This window comes from Poecilia reticulata, linkage group LG12 (genome assembly GCF_000633615.1).
Source record: "Poecilia reticulata strain Guanapo linkage group LG12, Guppy_female_1.0+MT, whole genome shotgun sequence".
In the NCBI taxonomy this organism is placed as follows: domain Eukaryota; kingdom Metazoa; phylum Chordata; class Actinopteri; order Cyprinodontiformes; family Poeciliidae; genus Poecilia; species Poecilia reticulata.
Genome location: NC_024342.1, coordinates 1,928,894 through 1,955,807, shown reverse-complemented (window position 1 = coordinate 1,955,807; position 26,914 = coordinate 1,928,894). Strand labels below are relative to the sequence as shown.

Below are 26,914 nucleotides of genomic sequence, written 5' to 3'. Positions count from 1 at the left end.
GAAAGGGGTTGTGACATCACAGTCACTCACTCTCACTATTTTGCATGGGATTGTTACTGAGTGAGGTTATTCCTTTAATAATAATAAAACATAAAAATAATTTTAAAAAAGAACGGATGACAGACTGAACAGAACTGACCAAATTTGAGGTTTTATTCTCAAAATTTCTGCTCTCAAGCAGGAACTGTTTGTAAGTGCAATGAAAGAGTTTGGAGTGAGATCATAAAAAGGATGTTTTTGTTTTAAAAATGTACCTTAGTGTACTTGTAGCTTAGTAAAAATAATTCCTTGGAAGAGTCCTGGTCACAAACCGGTCAATTAGCTTTAGCAGAGACTGAGGAGACATTCTGTTAAAGGCTGGAGAAGTTTAGAAGCATCATCTCCAAAACAATACTTTCACACTCGTTTAAACTTCACGTGATTCAACAGGCATTGTTTCATTATGTCTCACCCTAGACCACTGCATTTTTTCAAGCATTCCTATCTTACAAAATCTTCCACATTTGTCTCGTTCCTGGTCTGCTGAGTCAGAAGAGATGTCCCATTATGGAAATACAAATCACAAATGTCTTTTGAAAAGCATTATTTGGCAGATACTTTAGAAAATGAGTTTAAAAAAACGTGTTTGTATCTGTTACACGTAGACTTGTGGGCCCATCAAAAATGAACAGAGAATTCTGACATGACATGTTGAGAGATCATCTATTGTGGGTAAAGTCTACCTAGTCTAGTTAAGTTGTTCGGGTACTTAGAGCAATCCATCTGCCACTCTTTCTACAATGAAAAAGTCCTGGAACTGCTCTAGTTATGGGTTTTTCAACATATAACATTCCAGTACTTTACCAGAACTGGTGCTTGAACCAGTTCTTTTCTAATTTCATAAAATAATGATTTGCAGCCATGGAGATGACTTAAGTCAGTTGTGTCACTATAAATGTTTCTTCCAATGAATGTATGTTCCTCTGTTGGATTTAGCCTAATATTAACCTAATTTATTCACTATTTTAAACAAGCTTGACCACCTGATCTCTGGTCAGTACCAGCAGTGCTGAAACCATGAGCTATAGACAGAGTTTGAAGCTGGACACTAACTGACAATATTAAAAGACTGATAGCGTTAGAGAATCCAGTCAGAAATGATGCTTCTGGACTAATCAGAAAACAAACCACAGCACTGGACCATGTTTGACTTACTTTAAATCTGAGCAAAGGAAGCCAGTAATGCCCGTTCCCCATCAGTGTGGCTTTAACCAGTTCTTCCTCAGTCAGTCCTGGCCAGATTCGTCTTTATTTGCACAATTCTTCACGGTTTCTTGGAACCACCTCAGGGGTTGTACCAGCCAGACCTAGCTAGGTATTATGCATAAGTGATTTGATTTGCAGCAGACTGCATTGATTGACCTACCAACGGTTTTACGTCAACAACACAGTTCAACCACAACATGACCATAGTAGTTGGTGAGGTGATGAGCTGTGAATCGATATTTTATTGGTCAAACCTTTCATTGGTCCAAGCCTTTTTATCAGTTGTGGCTGAAGAGTACATAAAGCGTTAGCTGGACAAGGCAACGCGCAACGAACAGATATACCAAGAGATTTCGGAGAATTTGACCAAAATTCCACATGCACAAAGTGACATCATTGGAGCATCGACCACAGCTCCGGCACACTCACAACGAGCCCACGTTTTCACATTCCCACAACACTGCCATGGAGAAAACACCCTACCTGGCTAGTACCAAACTAGACATTAACCGGCTAGAGTGAGACTTGACAACAGAGAAGATGTCACGAAGTGCCAACAGCCCTTCTACCAGCAGCTGACTACTGTCAATCAGTATTGTGCCACTGACATATTTAGATCTAACTAAAGCAGGGCAATTATTTCCTCATTAGAATGAAGAAATGTCAGAGCACAGTCCTGGTGCAGCATTGTCTGTACATTGCTGTGAAAACCCAGCTTTCATCCGGTCACTCGCCGCCCATGCAGACAATCATATTTGTGAAACTCGTCATATTTGTGGTCGAGCATGTTGTGCACTAAGTGATTTAGAGCTGTAAGCCCTGAGCTCGTGAGAGGCTCTGAGCCCAACAACCCCTCTCTGTTTGCTGGCTTAGACTTAGCGACTCCACCCTGAACCCCCCACCCATTACTCCTTCCACTTCACAACACATATATATGTGCTGTGAAGTATATATATATATATATATCTATATATATATATATATATAAGCACACTTAAGCAACCAGGAGGTTAGCAGGGGCCCATTTTACCCATTAATGTAAAAAGGGGGTCTTATTCTTTGAAAAGAGAAAAACCGTAAACTCCAGGTTGTGTGAATTATGGGGGACCACCAAACGACAGGTCAAAGGAGTTTATGGCTTCTTTTTGCATTTATGTGCAGAGGAGAATGTGACTTTTTACTCGCCTCATGAATTGCTGTTTTTGTCGTGCTGACTAATGTGCTTTCCATTAGTGTTTATGTTTTTGAGCTTGTCTCTGTTCAGCATGCATATAAATAGAGCTAGAACCTTGAAAGTTGAGTTTATTTAAAACCGTGGTCACATCTGACATGTGATTTTAGACAGGCCACAAGTCAACCCAGTGGGTTGATGAAGGTGAACCACTGCCATTGATACACAACCTGACTAAACGGGGTGTGTTATGTATTTACAGCAGCCTGTTGCCAAAAAACAAAGCTGGAGGAACTCTATTTGCTTTGTTGGGCTCAGTAGTAGAATTGTCAATATTGTTCACAGACATGTTAAATTAAACACATTCAGGAGAGGACTTATTTCTATGATACTCTTTGACTAATCAGCCCCTGTAGATACAAAGACAAATTTCTGTCAACAAATCTCAGAAACTTTCTAGAAAAACCAAGGAAATTTCTGAGTTTGAAAAGTTAAAGATTTGCTGGAAGATAATCAGAAATTCCGAGATTAATCTGAGAAGTCTTCTAGAAAAAAACATGGACATTTCTGAGTGTGCACACACATTTTTATTTATATCAGCAATTTAGGGAGACCAATGTGTTTTTGGAGTGTGGGAAGAAGCAGAAGTACCCAGAGAGAACATGCAAACATTATGCAGAGACAGACCAGGATTTGAACCCAACATGTTTATGCTGCACAGCAACAGTACCAACTGTGCCACAGCGCAGTCTAAGCCTGACTCGCTTATTTTGCTCATTTTATTATAAAAAAAGTGTTTCTTTGAAAAATAGATGTCAGAAAATGTAAATTAGATTGTTTTTCTTGACTGTGTATACAGACTCATTCAATAGTTTAGAATATTATTGAAAAGTCTGTTTATTTTAGGAACTTTATCACTAAATGAAGCACATTATGTAGATTAATTACACACAGATGGATGTTTGAAAACTTTTATTTCTGTGATTTTTATGGGACATATAAAATGTGACAATAATAATTATAATATTACATCAGACCAATAAAAAAAACATTTTTAATACAGAAATGTGGACTTAGTGAAAAACATTCTGCTTAAATGTTTTCATTTAAAAAATAAACTTTCATTCTGATTAACCAGTTACATCAGAATGCACACTTAATTTTTTGAATATAAGGAAAGGTCTTTCCTGATTTTCAACATTAACAGGTGCAAAACAAACCACTTTCAACTGGAAAGAAGAGATTAAACATGACTTTGACTTACCTGCCTCTACAGAAACCAAACCATCTGTTATCCCCACTCTGCTCCATGCTGAGACGTCTGTGTTACCACCAGGTTGGTTTAACAGTGATGTCTAATAAAAAGTGGTGGACTGGTTTGAACCTACATCTGAGTGTCATTAGTGAATGCTCTCATGCTACAGTTCTGTTCAGGAAACTGATGCAAGAATTTATAAAAGCCTCACAGTTTCATTCTCCCACTCACAGGGAAATACTCAGTGGCTCAAAGAAATGGTCTGGGATGTTGAGTAGGTGTACTGTAGTTGGATGTTGGGTTCGCCGTCCCTGGATCATTCTCTGGTGACATGAAAAAAACCTGCTGTAGAATTCTTTTTTTTATGGAAGCTAAGATTAGCACGTTTATTATGAAATCTGAAATATAATAAGCGATTTTGGTAATATTTCAGTTTTTAACACAGACTTGATGCAGACTTTGATGGGATTTTGAAGGTGTCAGTTTTGGAGCTTCTTTCTCACTCAGTGGCCTCTCAGTTTGGGTTTATGTTAAACTCAGCTTCCTGTGGACAATGACGTGTGTTTCAACATCTTTCAGTGTATGATAGACTTGAGTTTCGGTGGTTCTTAGTTAGTCTGGGTTGTTCTTGGATGTCATCATTTCATTTTGTGTGGGTGAGAATTTGACCCAGATTGTTGAAACAGGGGCAAAATTTGGAGTTACAACATTTAGATAATCCCAAACCCACATGCTACCTATCTTGAAAATTCTTGTTAATTTTCTGTAATTAACAAGAAAATTGTCAGGTGGTTTTCAGGAGGCTTCTGGCCCATGTGTAGGACACTCAGAGACTGGGGTGAAGGGTTTACTTGAATACACGAACAATGAGTGTGCAGAGGTGTTGATCCAGAGGGCTCTTGGACTGAACAGGAAAAAAGGATGAGAAATGAGCCAGAGGACTGAAAGGCAGACATTTGTAAATGAGGAGGTGAGGAGCTTATGGTTGTTGAGGGGGAAGTAGGCCAGGTGGGAATGAGCAGACTTGTTGGTGAGGCGAGAGTTGGTAGGGTCAGAGGGCAGATGGGTTGGGTTCGGAGGTCACTGGAGATAAATTTCCAGTATGTGGTGAGCAACGGGAGAGTATGAGTGAAGGAACCAGAAAACATTTGGAACAGCAGAAGATCTACACAGGGCTAGAGGGACAGCTGGTGTTATCACTCAGGTGTTGAATGACTGGCAGCCAGCTCCTCTCATCCAGCAGCTGATGAGCTTGATGAATCACAGGTGTGTGTGTGTGTGTGTGTGTGTGTGTGTGTGTGTGTGTGTGTGTGTGTAGGGGTGTGTGTGTGGGCGTGTGTGGGTGTGTGTGTGTGTGTGTGTAGGGGTGTGTGTGTGGACATCCTGCTTAGCCCCGCCCTCCAGGGAAAACCTGCAGCTGCAGCAGAAAGGAAACACACACAGACACTGAAACCCCAAACTATATGTATATAGGCAGGACTTTGCATTAATTTTGATTAATCAGTTACATAGATTTTAATGTGTTAAAAATCTGAACACAACTCATAAATTTTTTTACATTCAAAGGTTCCCCCTGGAATCTTTATATTCATGTGTTTCTTGTACGCCCATAAGTGTGATGGAGCAGTGAATTTTTTATTTTTTTATCTGGAGATGTTGCTTATTTTGTCAACAAATAGTTTTTGATAAAAATGTGATTAATTGTAATTAATTAATGATGGATCCTGCAATTAACGGTATTAAAATTTTAAATCGAGTCAAACCATTAATATATGTATTTACAGTTGACAAATTCCACATCGTTATTTATTTTTTATTTTTTAGCTTTTACTTTTGTACTTTTAAATTCAGTTCAAAGTACAACAGTCAGGCTCCTGATCAGTGGATGTAAACTTCTGCCCAGTCCTGCATCGTAAACAGGTTTGACGTCTTATTGGCTGACTTCATGCTGTTCCTGACATGAATTAGCTTCACAACATGCGTGTAACAACAACCACATGTCACTGTGGCTCTGTAGTCTCCAGAGGAGCTTCCATTCCACGGTGTGGAGGCGCTTCCACACGGCTCGTCGAGCACCACTTCAGGTCAGCTGCTGCATCACTGCTCTGGGCTGCCTGCAGGATTTATCTGCTAACGTTTTGTTAAGCAAAACTCTCAAGGAAGATCAGAGTTAAATGACAATGCATCCTCACTCTGCCTTTAAAAAACTGAGGAACTGATGTTCCAACTGTGACCTGCATTATATGAAGTTGAAAATGCCTGGAGTGTGATTTAATGTCTTAAAACAAATTAAATGTGCATTCGCAGCATTTTTCTTCAGGATTTTCTCCTGCAGGCGGCTGTGTTTCCTGCACACTTACTTGAACTTAAAACCTGTTAACATGAAAACTTTTGATGTATCCCAACTTCATGTTGTTAGAAAGGTTCTTTTTAAACAAACTGTTAATTTTAAATGTCTGCCAGTAAAGTTTGACTAGTGAAATTAACAAACATTCTGAAAAATGTGGATAACCCCAGTTAATGTGTGATTTGGTGAGATCAATTTTGCCATGTTAACTTAAATCGTCATTTCAAATCAAAACTACGTATTGCATTTATAAAGTTTTCTTTGATATAAAACAACTATTAAATTATCTGTAATAGATAAGTGTTAAATGAAAGCAAAAACAGAAAATATCTGTAAAGGAGGAAACAGTTTTCTCAGCGTTGTACCTATATTTTGGAGTAAGAAAGGAAGTAGTTTGATGTAATTTAGCGTCTGGATTCGGCTCTGGGCCCTTGAGTTAGACATGTGGTCTAAAGTGTACAAAACTTTTATTCTTCTCACTTTTTCAGCATGTGCTCTAGTGGTTATACATCAAATGATTTGGCAGGAATCTGACTGAGGATCCATTAAATAAGTGAAGGGAATTAGCTTGTAGCATTGTAAATTTGTACTAGAATATTAAACTGAAGCTACACAGAAAATAAATGAATAGCCAGCAACACATTGACCAGGATGTTGACACAGTCTCTAACTGAACTCAGCAGACATTACAGCGAATGAATGTGAATGTTCTGACCTGACGTTTGTCAACTTCATTTACATACAGGGCCTGTTGAAAGTTCCTGGCAGCAGAGTGATGTACGGTGCAGCCTCACAGCGAGACGGTTTCAATTCTCACCTGAAGCTTTTCTGTCTGGAGTTTACTTTCCTCCCACCATCCAAAAACAAATGAAATGTTAATTGGTCATTCCAAGGGTGCCGTTGCTCTGCCAGCCACAATGAGTCTCCGTTTTTTTTCCACCCTAAGACAAGACTAAGTCCTACTTAATTTAAACTCTTAAGCTAGTCATTTAATCTAACATGCTAATTAATTACAATCACTAATTGCAACAGTACAGAGTTTCTTTTTCAACGTTGCAAAAGCGACATCAAATCATTAAAATAATGAGTAGAATTATTAATTTCACTGTATAGAACAAGTTGGTTTTATTAGATATGGTTGTGATTTTCCAGTTTGGATTCACTGACTGGTTTTAGGTTCAGATGTAAAACTCACAAACTTGCTGTGGACACATAATAATCAGAGGAAAACGCTGAATTTGAATGAAGGAAATAATGGTAACGCTAACATGTAATTTAATAATAACATGTAATAATCATCTGAGTTTAAAACCGATCTGCAGTTTGCATCTGAGTCAGAACTTTTCCAGAGTCCAATGATTCAATTTAAACGCAAATCTCTGTTTTTGTGATAATGTGAAGCTTTAGTAAAGATTTTAAAGCCAGGCAGACCCATGCATCTTTTTTTCATTAGAAAAAAACAAAACAATTTCCTCAGCTCTCTGTCTGGATTTAAGCCTGTCAGTTTCTTGCAGCTCGTTTGTTTCTCTGTCCCAGAGGTTTCATCAGGGTCAGTTTACTCTTCAGGATAAAGATGTCCGCCACAACATCAAACATGGGATGGCTTTAACTTTATTGGAAAGTAGACAGATTATCTGTCTTACACCAAACTGTCACTACATAATGACATGTTCTACAAATATGTAAAAAATATTTTTTTTGATAAAAGTTACATACCGCATAATTAAGAAAATATCATTTATAAACACCTATAATACATGTAATAATATTTGCAGGACGGATCCATTAGAGTTTGTTTTATCTTGAACTCAGCCTCTGAACATCATTCCGAAAACTTGAGTGTTGTTTGATGAACAGCTGGAAATCTCTGCTGTGTTACATTAACTGCTGCTAATTGCACCAAAAAAGTCTGAAACTGCATCGTTTTTCCTGCTGCAGCGTCCTCCCTGCCTCCCTTCCTGGTTCAGCTAAACCTCAGGTTTCCCTCACTGTCTTCACCTCCCTGCTCCGTCCCACACTGACATGTTCACACTTCGCCTGCACTCCTTTTGTCCTGGAGCGAACAGTCAAAAGTTTTTTTACCCTTCTTAGAAGGACGTCTTATCTTCCCCCTCAAAAAATCACTCTAGCAGGAAAATGACTTTTTGAGGCAGGGAGGGGTAATAGAGGATGTATTTGTAATGAGTGTAGTGTGTATGTGTGTGGGTGCGTGTGTGTGTGTGTATGCTGCAGTTATTCTGCTGACTGCAGGACGTCCACTTGGCAGGAGTGGGAGGTGCATCAGCAGTTTGCAACTGAATGAATGAAGATAAGGAAAATAGGAGCTAAAAGATCAATCTAATTGATTACTACTGCACACACAGCTGCACTTAAGCACAAGATGAAAAAGACAGTCAGTTCATACACACACCCTTCATAGTTCATGCCCCACAACATTAACTGGTTGTCGTTCATTTACCATATTTTGTCTCTGTGATAACCTTTTAAAAACACAAAGACAGCATTTAAAAGCTCAAATAAAAGTTAAGGACTCTTACACCTGCCTATTTTAGTATTTCAAACAACAAATATATCTTAATATGCATTGACACACACAACAGAATCTGTCTTAGCACTACAGCAGAAGATAACATCCACGGTCTTCATTATTACCACTCTTTGGGGTCCAGCCAATCAGTGTCAAGGAAAATGAATGCTGCTTCTGGATTGGCTGTCAATGTCAATTAGCATTGTGCTTTGATATCTCAGATCTCCAAGCTGCCTTTTCTTTCAAATATTTTAGATACTCTGAAAATATCTGCAAATAGACACATTTCCAGAGAATCATTTACAGTTGCTTTGGCTAATTTTCCACTGAACAAATTGTTAATACTGAACTGTAAATAGACGAGGGGTCCGCTGCACTAAGTGACTTCTCGAAGCAAATGGTTCTGGTGAATTTTATCCAGGGATGACAGAATAAAAGAGCATTTAGCATAAATACACCAATTCCCACTCATACCATCTTTATTATGCATGTCAGGGTTTCTCATAATTGTTTTTTTTTTTGTAATTTTCACAATTAAAATTTTTTTTGGCTGACATTTTTCACATGAAATGTGTGCAGAATGTGAGGGTTATTCTGAATGTACTCTCTAGTCAGGGTTGAGATTGAGAGAAGCTGACTGAGGCAGTCACTGCACTGTGGCAGTCTGCCTGCAATCTGGAACTGCTGGTGATTAGGACATGCTGCCTCCTCACTCTGCTGGTGTTTCTCACACAGTAGGTACACTGCGCTTCCTTTAGAGTGTATTGTGCTTTTCGTGTTCCTCTGTCCTGACGGGATTCTTGTTTGAAGTTCAGTTTCTGCATCTCAGATTTTTTTTGTTTATCTGCTGAGTCAACTTTGCAGTGAGACTCTGAGACTTTGTGTTTGGCTGTGGAAGTGCTCGAGGCGAGTCGGCAGCGCGCCGCTCTGCTTCCCTGTAGTTGCTGGAGATGCTGCAGGGAAGAGCCATGCAGATAGAGATGCTGTTCTCCGAAGCTGCATGCGTTAATATGAGCTTTCTGTCTGTCCTGCAACAATGACACGGTTCTACAGGACAAGTTTGCGAAGCATTAACCCAAAGTCCCCCTCTGCATGTGTGTTTCTGCAGTGATCGGACCTGGAGTACATTGAGTGAAGATGATTCCTGTGCTGATCTGTGCTTTGGTCTCCCTGAGTGTTGCGGAAACCAATTTAGACATTCTGTACCCTGAGCTGGAGCACTCCAGAACCATCTATGTCACAGGTAAGTTTTGTTTCCCTTCTGTTTGCTCACAGTGTCGTCCTGAGCTCTGCTCTATCAGGTGAGATACAGAGTTGTTTTAGTGTTCTTTGCTGTGTTTCGTTCATGACACTCTCTGCAGAATACTTGACTTATCAGTGTGGCTCAGAGATAAGGCTACAGTCAAACACAGATATTGTTCTAGAGTTTGTGTACTGACAGATGAAAACTCTGTAAATGTCAAGATTCCAAAAGCTGTTCGCAGAGTTCTAATATCAGTGTCAGTGTCAGTGTATGTTTGTGGTATGTTTATGTGTTTTCCCACCTGATTGTCCAGTAGATTCAGTTGGATCAAGGACCAAAATTATAATATTTGTTCCATTTTCAGCTGCTGTAGTTCTCTTTCACACTGCACTGTGTCAAACCCACCAAACCTTTTTAAAAACATGTTCCTCTCCTGGCCTGTGGTGGCGCTACACAAAAAGCCACTAAAGGAAACGACACAAAAACCTCAGTAGAAGACACTGAGAGCAACGTCCTTCCTCATGAAATGTAAACAAAAATGACGTGGCATCAGATTTTAGAGGTTGTAGGATTTCTCTTTTGTTTTTGATAAAAGACCACGGATCATCAGCGGGCTGCACAGTGGCGCAGTTGGTAGAGCTGCTGCCTTGCAGCAAGAAGGTTCTGGGTTTGATTCCCGGCCTGAGGTCTTTCTGCATGGAGTTTGCATGTTCTCCCTGTGCATGGTGGGTTTTCTCCAGGTACTCCGGTTTCCTCCCACAGTCCAAAAACATGACTGTCACGTTAATTGGCCTCTCCAAATTGTCCCTAGGTGTGAGTGTGAGTGTGTGTGTGTGTGTGTGTGCATGGTTGTTTGTCCTGTGTGTCTCTGTGTTGCCCTGCGACTGACTGGTGACCTGTCCAGGGTGACCCCGCCTCTTGCCCGGAACGTTAGCTGGAGATGGGCGCCAGCACCTCCTGACCCCACTAAGGGACAATATTGTAAAGAAAATGGATGGATGGACCACGGTTCACTTCTCCTGCTAGCGCTAAACTTACGCATTTGTTTTAGTTGTATTTACCCAGAATGCCTTGCGATTATAGTTCTCTTCCTCCTTGTGGAGCGGTCTCCAGTCCGGTTGGCGTTCATATAAACATTCAAACCGAACTAGAGTTCACTTCTACCAAACTGAATCCTAAGTTTGGACCAGAGTTTACTGTTTTGGTCCACATCAGACTGAATGCACCCTAAGTCTTCACTGGATTCTAAAATTCTCATATTAAAATTTAATTGTAAAAGTCAAATTGTAAAATCTATATATGAAAAGTATATCCATGATGATTAATATCCTGATGTATCATCTTTAGAAACATCAACTTGACACAGTTGCTTTCTGTATGAGTTAACTTCTCTCTACTATGGATACATTTTGACCTACCTGACTTTATATTATATCAGTTCAATCCTTGCATAACCCAGTTTGGAGTGACATTCTGCCTCACACTTCAACCTACAATACTTTGGTATACAAAGCTGATGTTGACTCAGTGATTGCAGGGTGGCTGGGTTCCTGTAGCTGCAAAATGAGGCCCAGTCATCAGCTGTTAGGGTTTCACCAAACATGGACAGGACATTGTTCCAGCCTTCTGCTTAATTTAGGAGTATTTTTGCACACTTAGGTCATGCTGTCATTTTCTTCCCAGAGAGAAAATGCTTTCTTTGGACACACGTTTCTAATTGAAACATCATAAACTTGGACATCCTAACTAGGGCCTTTAGCAGCTGAGATTAAGTTTCTACTGAATTATTTTCTACAATTTCTCTGAGCAATGCAATGTCAGAGTGATTTCAAAAAGATTGACTGCTGTCTTAAATATTTACGACTTCTCAATTTTATTTTTGTCTTTAGAATAATAGGCTTCAGTTTGTTCAAAACTGGTCCCTACAGCCTTTATCAGATTGATGGACATTTTACAGTGCATTCACACCAGTCCTGTTTAGTTCGCTTTAATCCAACTCCAGTCTGTTTGCCTACAAAGTCCAGTTTGTTTGGGAAGGTGTGAATGCATAGTCGAACTCTGATCTGCCTGAAAACCTCAGTCTTGGTTCAGCTGAAGTTGCTCCGGTGTGGTTTAAATGAAAAGCAAACCAGAGACCGCGCTAAAAGCAGGAAGTGGAATATCACACAGGGCATTCTGGGTAAATACAACCAAATCAAGTGCACAAAATTAGCGCCAGCAGTACCAATAGATTGTAGTCTTTTACCAACGACAGAAGATAAATTCTACAACCGCTAAAATCTAACACCACTTCATTTTTGTTTACATTTTGTGAAGAAGAGAGTTTTGCTTCTGAGCTTTAGGTTTCGTTTCCTTCAGTGGTTCTTGGTGTAGCGCCACCACAGGCAAGGGGGGCAACATGTTTTTAAAAGGGTTTGGTTTGCTTGACACAGTGCAGTGAGAAGGAGAACCACAGCAGCTGAAAATGTAACAAATGTTGCAATTTTAGTCCCCAATCAAACCAATTTCTACCTGACTATCACCTGAGAAAACATCCTAAGTTGCTTTTTAAGTCAAGGCTGATGTTTGTCCTTTAAGTGTTAAAACAAAATGATGAATATGTAATAGGATGTGGTGTGTTTCCACCCAGCCTACTAGGTGCAGACTGTTAGCAACATGAGTGTCATGAAGAGGCACAGGATCTCACTCTTGCAGTTCCTCAGCACAAAGCATGTAATCAATGTGCCATTTGCTGTTTAGCTAATCTCATTCATGCTTAGGCAGCAGCTGGAATTAAACGTTTTGTGTGGAGGCAGCCAACATAAGCTCAGTGAAGGAGGGGAGAGTTTACAGAGGCAAACTCAAACTAGGGCCATCAGTTTGCTCAGAATATTCTTGGACCACTCTGAAGCTGGGTATTTGTCAGAAGGTTTATGACTAGGCCAGATGAAAGGAGGTCAGGAGGTGAAGGTTACCTAAAACTGCCTCAGTTACCTTTAAAGTCACCTCTGACTGACATCTTTAGTAAACATTTTAGTCCAACAGAGAACAATATAATTTTATCTACAGAAAGCCAACGAAGCAGTGAAGGTCAGGTCTGTGTTATTGAGGTTTATTGAGCTATCAGAGAAACTCAGTCAAGCATTAAAATGCAGCAACAGTTATGGCTGTTGCCTCTTTCATTGTCTCCTTATGTTATTTTTTAAATTTGTCTGAAGTAATTCTAACAAATGCATTTGTTAGAATAAATCACATTTTGACTCTATTTCATCTTGCAGTCTTGGTTGATTAATGTGTTATCAGAATCACACTTTAATATTTCTCCAGTTATGGAAACATTCTTCAAATCTATCAGATTATCGGCACATCAGCTCTTTTCAGGTGAACGCACAGATGGAAGGTTCGCTGGGTAGGCCAAAGTGATTATAGGGATTTGAATTTTTTATTCATTTGTGTTTTTGGAAAAACAGATTTTTGGTTTGCAACTTACTGTATTTGTTTATGCATGGAGAGTACATGAGATTGTTGACGCATGTAGGAGACAAACTGTCCTTAGAGATTCTTCAGCTTTGCTGTTGACTTTTTATCTTAAATCTCTCTAATTAATTAATTTGGGAGAAACTGATGACGATGTTTCTAATGCGTTTTTTGTCTCATGTTATTGGTGACTACCTCCAGCTTGCCATGGTGAATGGATAGTACTGTAGGATTTACTCTGGACCCTTCTCCTGACTGATACTTTTGTACAATTAGATCATTTTTTGTGAAAAAAAAATCACTACCAGTTCATGAAAACATTCAAACGTTTACAAAATGTTGGTTGTGTTGATCTTAACCTAATGAACAAATGGACTTCTGCAAACATTGCTTTTGTTGTCCTGTTTGGTCTTGAATATCAATAACTATACTGGTTGCAATTACAATAAATCTCTGTTTTGCAGAAAATGGGCCCAAGTTCAATGTCATGGCTGAACAAGCCAAGGTTGTAACGAGGCGAGGGGGGAATGTAACATTACCATGCCTGATCCAGAGAGAGCAGCAACTGCCACCCAGTCGCAAGATGAGGATCAAGTGGACCAAACTGACTTCAGACTATCTGAAAGAGGTAACAACTGATGTGAATTAGATGAAAAAGTTTTCTATTTTCTCAGTTATAATGGCTACGGCAGGCCAGAAGAGGCTGAGCAGCTAAAGCCTTTCCTCTGCCTGCATCTCCCAGAATGCTGTGCGGTTGTGGATCAGAGTTCAGGAAAAATATTGAACATTGTATCAGACATATTATCTATTAATACCGATAAGGTGTCTATCTTGATATACATTGTTATTGATTTATTGTTCAAATATAATAATGACATTAAAATAATTGAAACCTTCAGAGGAATTTCAATTCAAATATGAAGCTAATTGCCTTGTTAAAAATTTAAGATAGTTTGTTAATGCATCATAAGAGTTCCGCAACCATTTTGACTCCTAATTTAGCATAAAAATAATGTTGGATTCAAATAATCTCAGGTCATCATTTAACACTGAACTGCTTTCAAATAGTCAACAAACACTAGTCCTGATATCATGGCTGTTGCTTTTAATGCACCTATAGGCAGGGGTGAAAGTAAGGGGGTACGGCAGGGTACTGCGTACCCCTAAAAGATTTAGCCGGGGAACCGGTACCTGCAAGAGAGGAGCGGCTCTCTGCTGTAAAAAAAATCAATGGGTTTACTGTGCTAAAACATGACTTAATCAGTTAATAAATATTTTTTTTCCTATTTCATATTGTTTCTGAACTGTTCGTGCTTTGCTAGAGCAGGGGTCCAATAACACGTCGATCGCGGAAGGTTTTGAGTCGATCTCGGCATTAGGTTACAAACTGAAAGCGGCCAGGGCGCTGAGAGCAGCACGTCCTCCTCTGGCTCGTTTAAATCGTTATTAACTTTATTAAAGAACAACAACAACAAAAAATAAACAAAACGCGCTCAAGTTAATAACAAAAATAATAATCTCAGTAATTATTGTTTCAACAAGGTGTTGCGCAATTCTGTGCGTTTCGCTTCCATTACCAGAAGGTGTTTAAAATTAACTAATCAACCACCTGTGTTCATGAGAGGTTTATCAATGATCGCAAAAATAAATGTCAAACCTGCAAACCTAATATCGTAACGGACTGAATGTTATGTTTTTAACATAATCTCTGGTCGGCTTGTGGAGCGCAGGAGGTTGCCATGGCAACGGGTGTGCTTAAATGACAGAGAGAGACGGAGAGTAAAAAGGTGCGAGTGGTTTAGAGTTGATCACCTGTTCGGGTTGTTTTACCTATTTTTATTTTTGTCTTGACGCATCACAGCCGCTGTAGTTTCTGAACGTTCAATAAACGACAAACTTGGACTAATTACCTCGTTCTGTGACTATACGTCATTTACAACAATATGTTTCATTGAGTATTTAACAAACAAATGGCTTTTACCGCGATAATTGTGTGAAATTAAATAGTTGAATATATATATATATAATGCACAAAATGTTAAATGTATGCCTGATAAAAGACAAAGGGTTGCAGTGCTTTGCTACACTATCACTAGATAAACAGGTCAGGAAATAAGAAAATAATATGGAGGGAGAGGGAAGTAGTTCAGTTATGACAGCTTGACTTTGACATCCTTAACATGTAGATGTGGTGTGGAATTTTGATTGAGTTCAGTTAGAAAATAAAAGGCTTAAGACTTAAACACCAACTCTGACAAATCATCAGTGCAGCAGGTGTTTAATTAGCTAGTTAATGCAGCTAATAGCTGCAGGAGCTAATCTACCACATTGATCACTTATTAATAATCACATAAATAAAAGTCAAGCCATAAAAACATAAGACTGTAATGGACTGGATATTCAGAATTTTTTGTGGGCATATTATTAGTACTATTATTATTATTTAAAAAACAATAGTAATAATAACAATAATAACTTTATGTTATTATAATTTAATATTGTTACGTTATAATATAACTTTATGTTATGTAAATTTATATAGTATTGCTAATGTTTTTTAATCATAATAGTACAGGGCTTTTTTAATGATAAACACACTGATTGTGTTAAAAACACAATCAGTGTGTTTATTATGTATAAATATGTGTTTATTATATATACATATGTTACTATTTATATATAATAATATATAAATAATGTGTATTATTTATATAATAATATAAATAATATATTAAGGGAGTCCGAGTTACTCATCGCCGTTCCAAGCTTCCAGCTGTGGGATCCAAGTGATACCCCCAGGGCTTGGACGATAGTACCCCCTATATAACATGCATATAGGTGGTTCCCAAGGGTTGGTCTGAGAACTGCTCAGATAGTGCTAGTCACTTCTGGGTCAGAACCCTGCCGGTGACGCCCAGTAAGGCACCGTCGCACCAATTGCCTTACCAGGTCCCAGTATTTTTCACTACCGTAGAACACGGCGTGCTGGGCGACTCTTACGAGGCTTTTAACGTCGCTCGTCGACGAGGAGGACCGTTCCAACCTCCTCTTCGTCACCCAAGATCAGCGCCCATTTGGGAACTCGAGTCTCCACTGTCTCACTCAGAGGAAGGTGACCTCTAAGTATTTACCAACTCATCAGCCATACTCRTGGGCCAAGGCAGGGAGCCAGARTTCAGCGAGGGGGTTGCAACACTATGGACGTCTTCACTCTCATCCATCTAGRACGTGTTGCTAACCTTCTTGGTAATAATTGTTTGATGATCCTAAGGGATCATTCCGTCAATTCCTGTATCCAATATGTTATGAATTTCGAAAGAGATAATTAATGCAGTAGAAGGGGGGGTTCCCTTCAGTGCATGAACCGTCAATTCCTGGAGGTTACATTTAAGACCCATGCATTCTAAGGGTGGGCTCCCCTAAGTGCATTTGACCGTCAATTCCTGGAGGTTACATTTAAGACCCATGCACTCTAAGGGTGGGCTCCCTTAAGTGCATTTAACCGTCAATTCCTGGAGGTATCTTATGAAGTTATGCACGTAATAATATAAATATAATAATATTTATTTATATAATATTTATATTCTCATAAATATTATTATTTATATTATCATGAATATTATTATTTATCATAAATACTACAAATATTATCATAATACATATTATTACAACAATCATATTATTATTAAATAATAATTTGATTATTAATTAATTTTATTATATAATTTAATTATATAATTAAATTGATTAATAATTAATTATCATTAATTATTCGGCTCTTGGGACATTTCACGTCCCAAGAGCCGAAACGAGTTTTCTCCGTTTGCTCTTTGGGATTAGAGAAATTGTTCCCTAGGACGATTTCTCTTGATGGGTCCGGTCTTGTAATGCTGCTTTCCTCAGACATCAGGTTGAGCTTTTGGACGCCTTGATTTCCTCCTTATTGCTCCAACCCTCCTCAGTCTGTGTACTTTGGGAGAACTGGGGAAATCGTTGTCCTCATCCGCTGTGTCCCTGTCAGAGTGATCTGAATAATCCGTCTGTTTTTTATGTCCTGTTGAGCCACCATAAACTGCCCCAGCCGGGGAAGCTTGCTGTGCGTTTTGGTTTGATGTTTTTGTCACAGTAGAGGAAGGTTTGAACAGATACGCATCAAACTCATCGTATTCGTTCTCATCCTTATAACTAGTGATATCGAACGTAACTCCTGGAAGTAGCTTGTTGAAAATCTTTCTTACTCCTGTTGTTATTAAATAACCTGCTCCAAAAGTAATTGGAAAAAAAATGGTCTTGAATGCAATTTGTTCCATGGTAAAAGTACTTGTTGAACACAGTGATCACTAACAAAGAGATGCTTGGGTATAACCTCTTGTTTTGAGAGCCAAGCTTTCATAACCTCAGATGTTCTTTGATCTTTCTCATAGATGAGGTCATAGCTACAATGAGCTCACTGTAGTTCTGGGGGAATGTCTTTCTGATCGTTGCTATGGAAACGATCAAATCAGTTCTGCATAACTCAAACTATTAAAACTTTGCAACTGCGTCACKTAATCATTTGAGGCGCCATGACGGACTTAAGAAGGGTATATTTTTGGAGGCTAGGAATTAAAACAGGGATCTTAATGGTTAAATATTAAGTTTAGATTGACAATGGTATATTAAAACCATTAATTTAAGTTGGATTTTTTATTATTATATCAGGTTTAAAATTTTGAATCATACTTGACTTAAAAATATCTTAAAAGTAAAATTAAATGTAACTTACAAACATTTGCTGCTGCTGTTGGAAATTGTGACAAGAAATTTTGCCTGATTGGAGAAGAGCAAAGAAATAATTTTGGTTTAATAATTTTACACGTTAGCATAGAAATAGAATAAAGGATGATCCCAAAGAAATGATGCTGCTGCTGCTCCATATTTGATGGGTTGTAAACGACCCACTCGAACACATTTGTTCTGTACGGTGCGGAAACGTGAACAATAGAACAGAACGTAATGTCTTCCAGCTTTTTCTGTGTAACTGAGAGCTCGACACCAACAGCAGCACAGCGTCAGCAGCCCACATTGCTGATAGCCGGGAAGGAGATAAATTAGTCAATTTCTATGCTTTCCTGTAAACTGGTTATTATGAGTTTGTTGGTTTTTCACTTTCTTGTATTCTAACTATTTAACCAACTGGTAAACAAATGTTTATATCTGTTTTTAAAAGAATAGTAGCTTCTCTCTTATGTCTCCATCAGATGAGCAGCAGTAGCAGCTTTTAGTGACATTATTTTTAATAATAATTAGATTGTTTTTGAATATGATTCAGAATTTAAAATGAACCAATGAAGATGGTCTATGTGTCTAGTCTGGCCTGGGAGAGATGTCTGTGGTTCCCTTCTGGACCTGTTACCCCATCAACCCCATGTGGAAAACTATGTTCAGAATTTAGGTCTCAAGGCATCAACGTGTCGACATTGCAGCCAGTGGGCTGAGGGAAATACAGCTCCACTTCGTAGCAATTCAAGAGCTACACAGCTTTTATCGTGTCGCAAAAATGTCATCAGCATAGAAACTCCAAAGTGTGCTTTATACTTTTGTCAAAGTACCCCCAAGAATTTAAAACTACTTTCACCCCTGCCTATAAGCATTCATCCAAATAACTCAAATATTCTAAATTGACCTGTAAGAAGCTGGCAAAGCGATGAGACGATCATCTGGACTTTTCTAGCTTGTTTCATGGCACAGTGATGTATATCCACTTCTGAATTTGCAGAAAGTAATGTAGGAATGTTCCGCTCAGTGTTTTGATATTTAGGCCTTTCAGATATTGTTGCTAATCCTACTTGACATAAAACGGGAAACATTTAGTCTAATCTAAAGCAACTTGTATAAAAAATATGTTTTTTACATATTTGTTCTAACTGTCACAAGGTTGTGACAGTGTAAAATGAGACGTCCTTTGACTGTGCTCTAGGTGGACGTGTTTGTCGCCATGGGTTACCACAAAAGGAGTTACGGAACTTTCCAAGGACGTGTCCAATTGCAAGGCGCCTCCCCAATGGATGCCTCCCTGGTGATGACAGATGTCACTTTGGACGATTATGGGAGATACAAATGTGAAGTGATTGATGGTCTGGAGGATGACACAGTGGTGGTGTCCCTCAAACTTGAAGGTAAAATGATTGGGTGATCGAGCTTTTTAGAACAGAAAGCAATGAGCTCTTGGAAGGAGTACGCAATGTCAGTGTTGTATTGTATAAATGGGTTCCATCTAAATTTAGCTCCAGGGTCAAAGACTGCTGGGAGGAATGTCAGCAAATGTGAGCATGGTGCACATTAGCATCAAAGCAGTTTCATTATGTTTGTGAGTAGCTGGGGACACCTGCTATTAGAGCCTAAAGCTAAAAACGCCGGCAGCAGCTGTGCTTCATCTCCTGTCATTCATCAGGATCAATAAAAACTGGACAAATTCTAGTTTTATTTCCCATGTACAACAGAATTATTGCATCAAGGCTTTCCTGTTGTTGGCCTCTCCCTGCAGGTGTTGTCTTCCCCTACTTCCCCCGCCTGGGCCGCTACAACCTGAATTTTTATGATGCCGAGCAGGCATGTCAAGACCAGGATGCTGTGGTGGCATCCTTCGACCAGCTGTACGAGGCGTGGCGCGGCGGGATGGACTGGTGCAACGCCGGCTGGCTGAGCGACGGCTCTGTGCAGTACCCCATCACCACCCCCAGAGAACCCTGCGGAGGGAGGAACACGGTGCCGGGCATACGCAACTACGGCCTGAGAGACAAGGACAAGAGTCACTACGATGTGTTCTGCTTCACTTCCTTCCACAAAGGTGAGGGGTCAGACCTGTGTCTGTGAAGGGGGTTTTTCCCTCATGCCCTGATACCTGAATTCACCTTGTGGTTCAACATCTCGTACAGAAATGTTTATCAGAATACCTACTTAAAGCTGCAGTATGTAACTTTTATAAAAAATATGTTTTTTGTCTTTTACATATGTGTTAAAACTGTCATTGTCAACTTTGATATGAGAAATGTAATCTGTAAAAAGATCAATCTCCTCCCTGAGCTGTTATTGCCCATATGAAGAAATGCAACTCTCCCGACCAAAAACAACAGAGCCAGAAGGAGGGTCTTAGTGCTGTCAATCACCTAGTGTACATGCCACTTAATGTGCTAATGGTGGAGAAACAACTTTCAATGCTAACTAGCCATAGCATTCACAGCAGGCTGTGCTAGCTGCAGAGAGGCAGAGAGCAGCGGGGAGAAGGAGAGGGATGATGAACAGTGGCAACACATCGTATAACATGGTTCTGGTTCTCTTATTGTTTGTGTTTTTCCTCCCAGGTAAATTCTACTACCTGATCCAGTCGTCTAAGCTCACCTATGACGAGGCTGTGAGGGCTTGTCAAAAAGATGGTGCCCAGATCGCCAAGGTTGGCCAAATGTTCGCTGCCTGGAAGCTGAACAAGTACGACCGCTGTGACGCCGGCTGGTTGGCGGACGCCAGCGTCCGTTACCCAATCTATCATCCAAGGCGCCGCTGCAGCCCCACAGAGGCCACTGTGAGGTTCAATGGCTTCCCCGATAAGAAGCACAAGCTGTACGGAGTGTATTGCTACAAGGAAAACAACTAATCCTGCGAACACCTACATCTACACACAAGCATGCACAAACATAGACATCAAAGAACACTCTCAATGGGTTAAAATGCATAGAAAAGAGAATTGTAATAACAAGTGATGCTTTCACTCATGGGAGATGTTGCATCATCATTCAGGACCTTAAAATATATTTTACACATATATTAGATATTATTTAATCAATGCAAATAATCAGTTGGGTGGGCTGACGTGTGTGGGTGAGATTTGGAAATATAAAAGCTAATGCAAAAATGTCATACAAGAAAAAACATGCCAACAAATCTAACAACAGCTAAGTGTGTCACGGTTGGACCAAAACTTTGGGCACTTATCCTGTTTTCGATCCCAACATGAAGAGCAGATGAAAGCTCAGCCTCTGTGAAGCTCGTTAGGCAGGACTCGTTAGCTGATCCGTTCCCGACTGCCCCTCCCCTCTCAACAAGGTGCTATAGCTGCATCCTACCGTCCGCTTTTTTTTCATGTTTTTTCTACAAATGCATTGGACCAAACTTGGACCAACAGTAAAGACAAAAACAAATAGGAACATCTAGCTGTTAGCAACGTGTTTTCTAAGTATGTAGACTGTGATAAACTTAGAAATGTATTTGTGTTGATATTTTTTATACACTGTAGAAATGTTTGTTGCTGTCTCTCTGGCCAATGTCTTCTTGGTTTACGTAAAACATACTGCAGTATTAGTAAGGTGGACTGGGGCTGGGGCTGGGGGTGAGGCTGGGGCTGGGGGTGAGGCTGGGCCTGGGAGGTGTTTGCACTGATCAGATGACATTCAGGATAGTGGACGACATAAACAGCAATTTTCCTCCCAAAATGCTTTGCCTGAGTAGAAGCAGCGTTGCTCGTGTCGCTTGGGTCGCTGTCACTTCCAGAGCGATGCAGGGACTGTAGGCCGTCGTAGTGTTTGGCTTCAGAGCATGGCTCAGCTATAAGAAGCACACAGCTAAGCAGCTTCCAGAAGATTTACTCTCAACTTCGTGTCAATGCTTTAATAAAGCGTTATTTTTGATACGGTTACTGGGTTTAAGTTGAATTAGCAGAACAAGCCTTGTTAATGCTTGTCATTATTTTCTTTTGGACACAACACTTTTAGCATGACCTGTTCAAAAAGTTAAAAATGACTCTTACGGGTTCATCTGATGTTTTTTTCTGTAGATGTAGACTGGATGAAATGGTGTTTGCTGTATTTTATGACTTAATTCAAAGGACTTTCCTTTTTTAATGCTCCCTAAAATATGGAACTTTGAGTTAGTTGCTTCAGTGGTTTAAATTAGTAAAGGAAACATTTTAAGATTTTTAAATTTAGTACATTTCCAGGATAATCGAAGAACCCATACAATACGTGCAGTAAAAAAGTATTATGGATTGTTTTAGGGTTTTTGCTTGTGTCACACTTATCATGATTTAGATCATGAAATAAATTTGAATTTCAGATGAAGATAAACTAAGTACAAAATGCAGTTTTCAAATGTATTTATTAAGGGATTAAAAACTATCCAAATCAAGGAATAATATCTGATTAATTAACTGCTAAAACTTATCTTTTGGAAATGCATATCCAGACTTCATTTCTGCCAGATGCACCTGCTATCATGTGAACAAATACACTTGTTGGTACACGAGCATGATTGACAACACTAATACACTCCCCTTGGCTCTGATTGGTTGTTTTTAATATTGTTCAGATGGCAACAGTAGCACTGGGAAGAAATAGAGGAGCTCCATCTCTCCACAGATTACCTGTCTCATTTTACACTCTCACCACATTGTGACAGTTTTACAAATATATTCAAAAATATATTATTGTTAAAGTTACATGATGTAGCTTGAAGTGAATGAAAACATAAAAATGTACCTAAAAAACAATCGGCATAAGTATTCAGTGATTGGGATTCGGAGGGCTAAACTAGGTAGTTTAGTGAATTGGTAAAGTTCTGGTGTGAGTTAGACTGGCAGAGCAGTAGGACGGACAAAACCTGAAGGATCTGACAAAGGGTCGACTAACAGAGAGGTGTGTATGCCGGACAGGTGGTTGCTTAGCAGCAAGCATCAGCTGGGGTGGAGGTACGGAGCTGGAGAGAGCTGAGACAGAAATGACTGATAAACAGAACCAGACTCAGCTGAGAGATTAACACACAGTTAGCAAGAATGCATAGAAAAAACCCCAAAAACCCTAAGACTCCAAACCAGATCAAACCAAAATCCTAAAACAGCTGCTGTGGCTTAATTTATATCACTTTTAGGTTTAAGTTACTTTCAAGATATGTTCGTCATGTTATTCAAGGTTCAAACAGTAAAAATACATGAACCTCTCTAAACCTACTTCCACCTTTATTTGAAGCAGAAACAGCTGTCTTTTGGAGTTTTTTCAGTGCTCATAACAAAGAGAAATAATGTTTTTCCTTTTCCATCAACGGATAAATTCGGATTTCCACTGTAATCAACAGTTTAGAGTTCATAAAATCTAAATCTGTGCAGAAAGTGCGCAGCCCAATCCCTAGGAGGCAGGTGAAAATAAAAACGGGTGGATGAGATTAAACAGGAAACGCTTGGTGACAAAATGTTGATGGCACATATATCAGCTGAGGTCACACACTGGATGAAGCCAGGCCTGCGTGTGAGCAGGGCAGATGTGCTGGCAGTAAGTGGCTCATGACATGCTATCTTAGCTCTCCAAGACCCTGTTGAAAGCGTCTCTCAGTCTCCCAGCATGCTGAGCAAACAACAGCCAAGCTGTAGCAGCCTCCTGCTTTCTATATGAAAGCAGGAAGGGATTCTTCCATATATTGGCATTTTGCGTTCACAGGCACAGATACAGGTTGAGGTTACCAAGCTGAAGGCTGGCATGTTGCTACTGTCTCTGGCTGAATCCCTGACAAATTACTGAACATTATTTCATTTGATTTAGTTTTTTATTTCTTTCACCCAGTCATAAATATGAATAGTTCATGTAACAACTACAATAAATCATGAATGAAGTGAGGCAGAAAGAAACATGAACTAATAATATCTGCACCATATTCACATGAAAATAAAATGAGATATTCAGACTGTTACAAACTTCTAAATGCACAAAAAATAAACCAAGAATCCACAACAAAACTTCGACTTATTCAACGTCAAATCATTTCGTCATGATTATTTCCTAATTTCTAACTTTGTACATAATTTTAAAAATATTTTACTGAGCTCATGACGTTTCAATAAGTTTGAAACACAATGCATATCTCTTGCATTGTGGGATCTCCACTCCCACTTATGACAGCTCTCTTCTCTAAAACAAAAATCAAATCTACAAATGTTTTACATTTACTACTCCACACGTCCACACAATATGTCAGATATGGAACAAAATGTAAGTTAAACAAAGCATACAATATTTATCATTTAAAATATTGTTAAAATAGTTCAGGATATTTTAACTTTTACATGATCTTTTACCGCTGACCTTATGACAGCCCAATGTGGGCTCTGTTTCCTAATTCATATCTCTGCTCAATGACAGAGCATAAGGACCATACTTAGAAAAAATAAAAATAAAACTATGAGAATAAATTCATAATATTGTGAGAATAAAGTCAAAAAAATACGAGAAAAATGTTGTAATATGAGAATAAAGTCATAATATTTTGAGAATAAAATCATACAATTACAATTCTCTTATTTTTATAGGTTTATTTTCTGATATTGGCCCTAATACTCCGTCGTACTGCCCAGCCACGGCGCCTGCAAAGTCAAATTTGTCATTTGTACTCCTAGAGCCAGGATCCTCTACGCTCCTCAGGATGTTTATGAGTATCCAGGGCAACAGTGACAGTAATACCCTGAGTTAGTGTGGCTCCAGAACAGTCGACAGACCTCATTTTGAAGAAACACGATAATGAGAGATCTGCTGTTTTCCAGTGTGAATAATTTATCTCTCAGGAATAACAAAGATCTGGAAACAGCATTGATGTTCTGGGTATTTATTCACTTTATTCTCTTCCTCTTCCTACATGGTGCACTGAGTGTAATGAAAACGCAGTGATTGAGCTCCACTATGATATGAATAGGGACACGTTTGTTCATGATGTCCAAGCATCAGATGTAGAGAGGTATATCGAAATTTTGACACACATTGGTTAATTGTTGGTACCGGTACTGTTGACCTTTACTCACTGTCTGGACTGACCGTTGGCCAGTCAGACGATGGTCAGGCAGGCGCTTGTGAAGGCCCCACATGGTTGGGGTGAAGTCGAACAGTTGACGCAGAGTCACATGGTTTCAGGACATTCGTTTTCACACACTCCTTTTTTTCTGGGCAACAAAACTGGAAGTTGAGTAATTGGGGCTGCTGTACACACACACCCACCAAATTATGAGCAGTCACACAATATTTTCACATGAAGAGAGGGGGGTGCAAAGTTCACTAGAGGGGCAAGAAAAGGAGGACAACAGGAGGATGAGAACAAAATGACACAATTTTCGTCACGCGACTGCAACAACTACCACTGATTTTGTCAGTTGGGCCCGACCATGCAGAGCCCTTATTAAGTCTTGATGCCGTACGTATGTTACGTTATGCTCCTCTCCTGTCTAGAAGCGCACTACTTTAGCTTCAAGTCAGACCATTATTTTTCTGTGCTTAACTATGTTTGTCAGTCAGAGTATTTTGTTGGATTTTCTCTGTTCATCGGGGATCTTCGTCATTCCAGTTGCAAAATAAGGAAGACTTTTAAGATCTTGAAATAAAAAGTCAACTAAACGCATCATTATCCCTGACACCTTCTTTATGTGCCCACTGTCACCACGTAAGAGGACAACTAATGAGGCAGGGATTACAGCAGATTAAAAAAAAACGAGACGTTGGCCAGAGGAAGGCTGTTTGACTCCACACAGGCCGTCTGCAGATGGATAGTTCCTGAGTGATGCAGTAATGCAGCATGTGTGTTTCCACAGGGAGGGGTCACACTTCCACAGAACACAGAGCCAATTCACCGAGCTCCCTACAATCGGTTCTGTAAGCTTTCTGCCAAAGTAAAGGTTGCTTTTAGGAAGCGAATGAGAGCAGCTTTGGTGACGTCGTGGTTTTCATGTTGACGCACATGAAAACACATGAATCCAGTCTCACACTGGATTCATGAAGGCTGTTTGTGTAAAACATGACAAGTCAGCTGCCAGGGCTCAGGTTATCTGCAACATTTCTACCATAACTGGTAGCAGAGGCATCTACCATGATTATCTAATAAAATGAGTGGAAGAAAAACAGCTGAAAATAGCAAACAATATCAGCTTTCTTCACTCCAGGTGCAGTAAAGTTTAAGAAAAAAAGACACATCACAGTTCTCAGCTGTTGAGCATGATTCATACGTTCCCACTGCAGCTCCTCTGTGACTGAGTTTTGCTGTTTGAGGGAATCACTGATGATCTTACACAAGCCGTCAGTCTGACACCAGTTTTTAACGACCCGGTTCTCAGTCTGAAAATCTGAGTTTGAAACAATGACGCTGCAAAAAATAAATATTACACAACATGAAAATCTAGATTACATCATGTTCTTATTGATTTCTCTTTTAGGCATTGGATTAATATATAGTGTCATCTGTAAATGTCTCCTTGTTTTTTTTGCTTTTATTTTTTTTCTTGTTCATTTCTTGGCATTGTAATTTTGTATCACACAATAAAAAGAAAACTGTAAAACATGGATTGTTGCAATTTAATTTAATTTCTTTTCTTTTTCTATTTTTCCTGACTTCTGGAAGAAAAGGCCTTCTAACTCATAGAGCTGAAATTCATTTCCAGAGAAAAATCATCAACATATCAGAGGAAACATGTAAAAAGCTGGTCAGGAATTATGATAATATCTTGATTAATATAATCCATACAAATGATTTCCACTGATTATTGAGGAGAGTGATGATACTTCTATACATGCAATTTATTTCTAAAATTAAAACAAAAAGAGATTTTGTTTTCAAACAGTACCTGAGTACAGACATTGTAGCTGTGTTCATTGTGTTATGTTCATTTTGTGAGA

General features: G+C 39.3%; 1 protein-coding gene across 3 annotated transcripts in view; it reads left to right on the top strand.

The window, feature by feature from the left end:
- Positions 1-26,583, top strand: part of LOC103473173 (hyaluronan and proteoglycan link protein 1-like) — a 31,175-nt gene extending 4,592 nt beyond the window's left edge. Inside the window, exons 1-6 of one of the 3 annotated variants that reach the window (XM_017308036.1) lie at positions 9,198-9,279; positions 9,654-9,788; positions 13,709-13,872; positions 19,204-19,402; positions 19,771-20,073; positions 20,588-26,583. In XM_017308036.1, the coding sequence (XP_017163525.1) occupies positions 9,683-9,788; positions 13,709-13,872; positions 19,204-19,402; positions 19,771-20,073; positions 20,588-20,877 (1,062 nt within the window). In that variant the 5' untranslated portion in view covers positions 9,198-9,279; positions 9,654-9,682 and the 3' untranslated portion in view covers positions 20,878-26,583. Of the gene's footprint in view, positions 1-9,197; positions 9,284-9,653; positions 9,789-13,708; positions 13,873-19,203; positions 19,403-19,770; positions 20,074-20,587 lie in introns of those variants that run through there. The other 2 variants (XM_017308035.1, XM_008423177.2) reach the window with 2 other exon arrangements.
- The last annotated feature ends 331 nt before the right edge of the window (positions 26,584-26,914 follow it).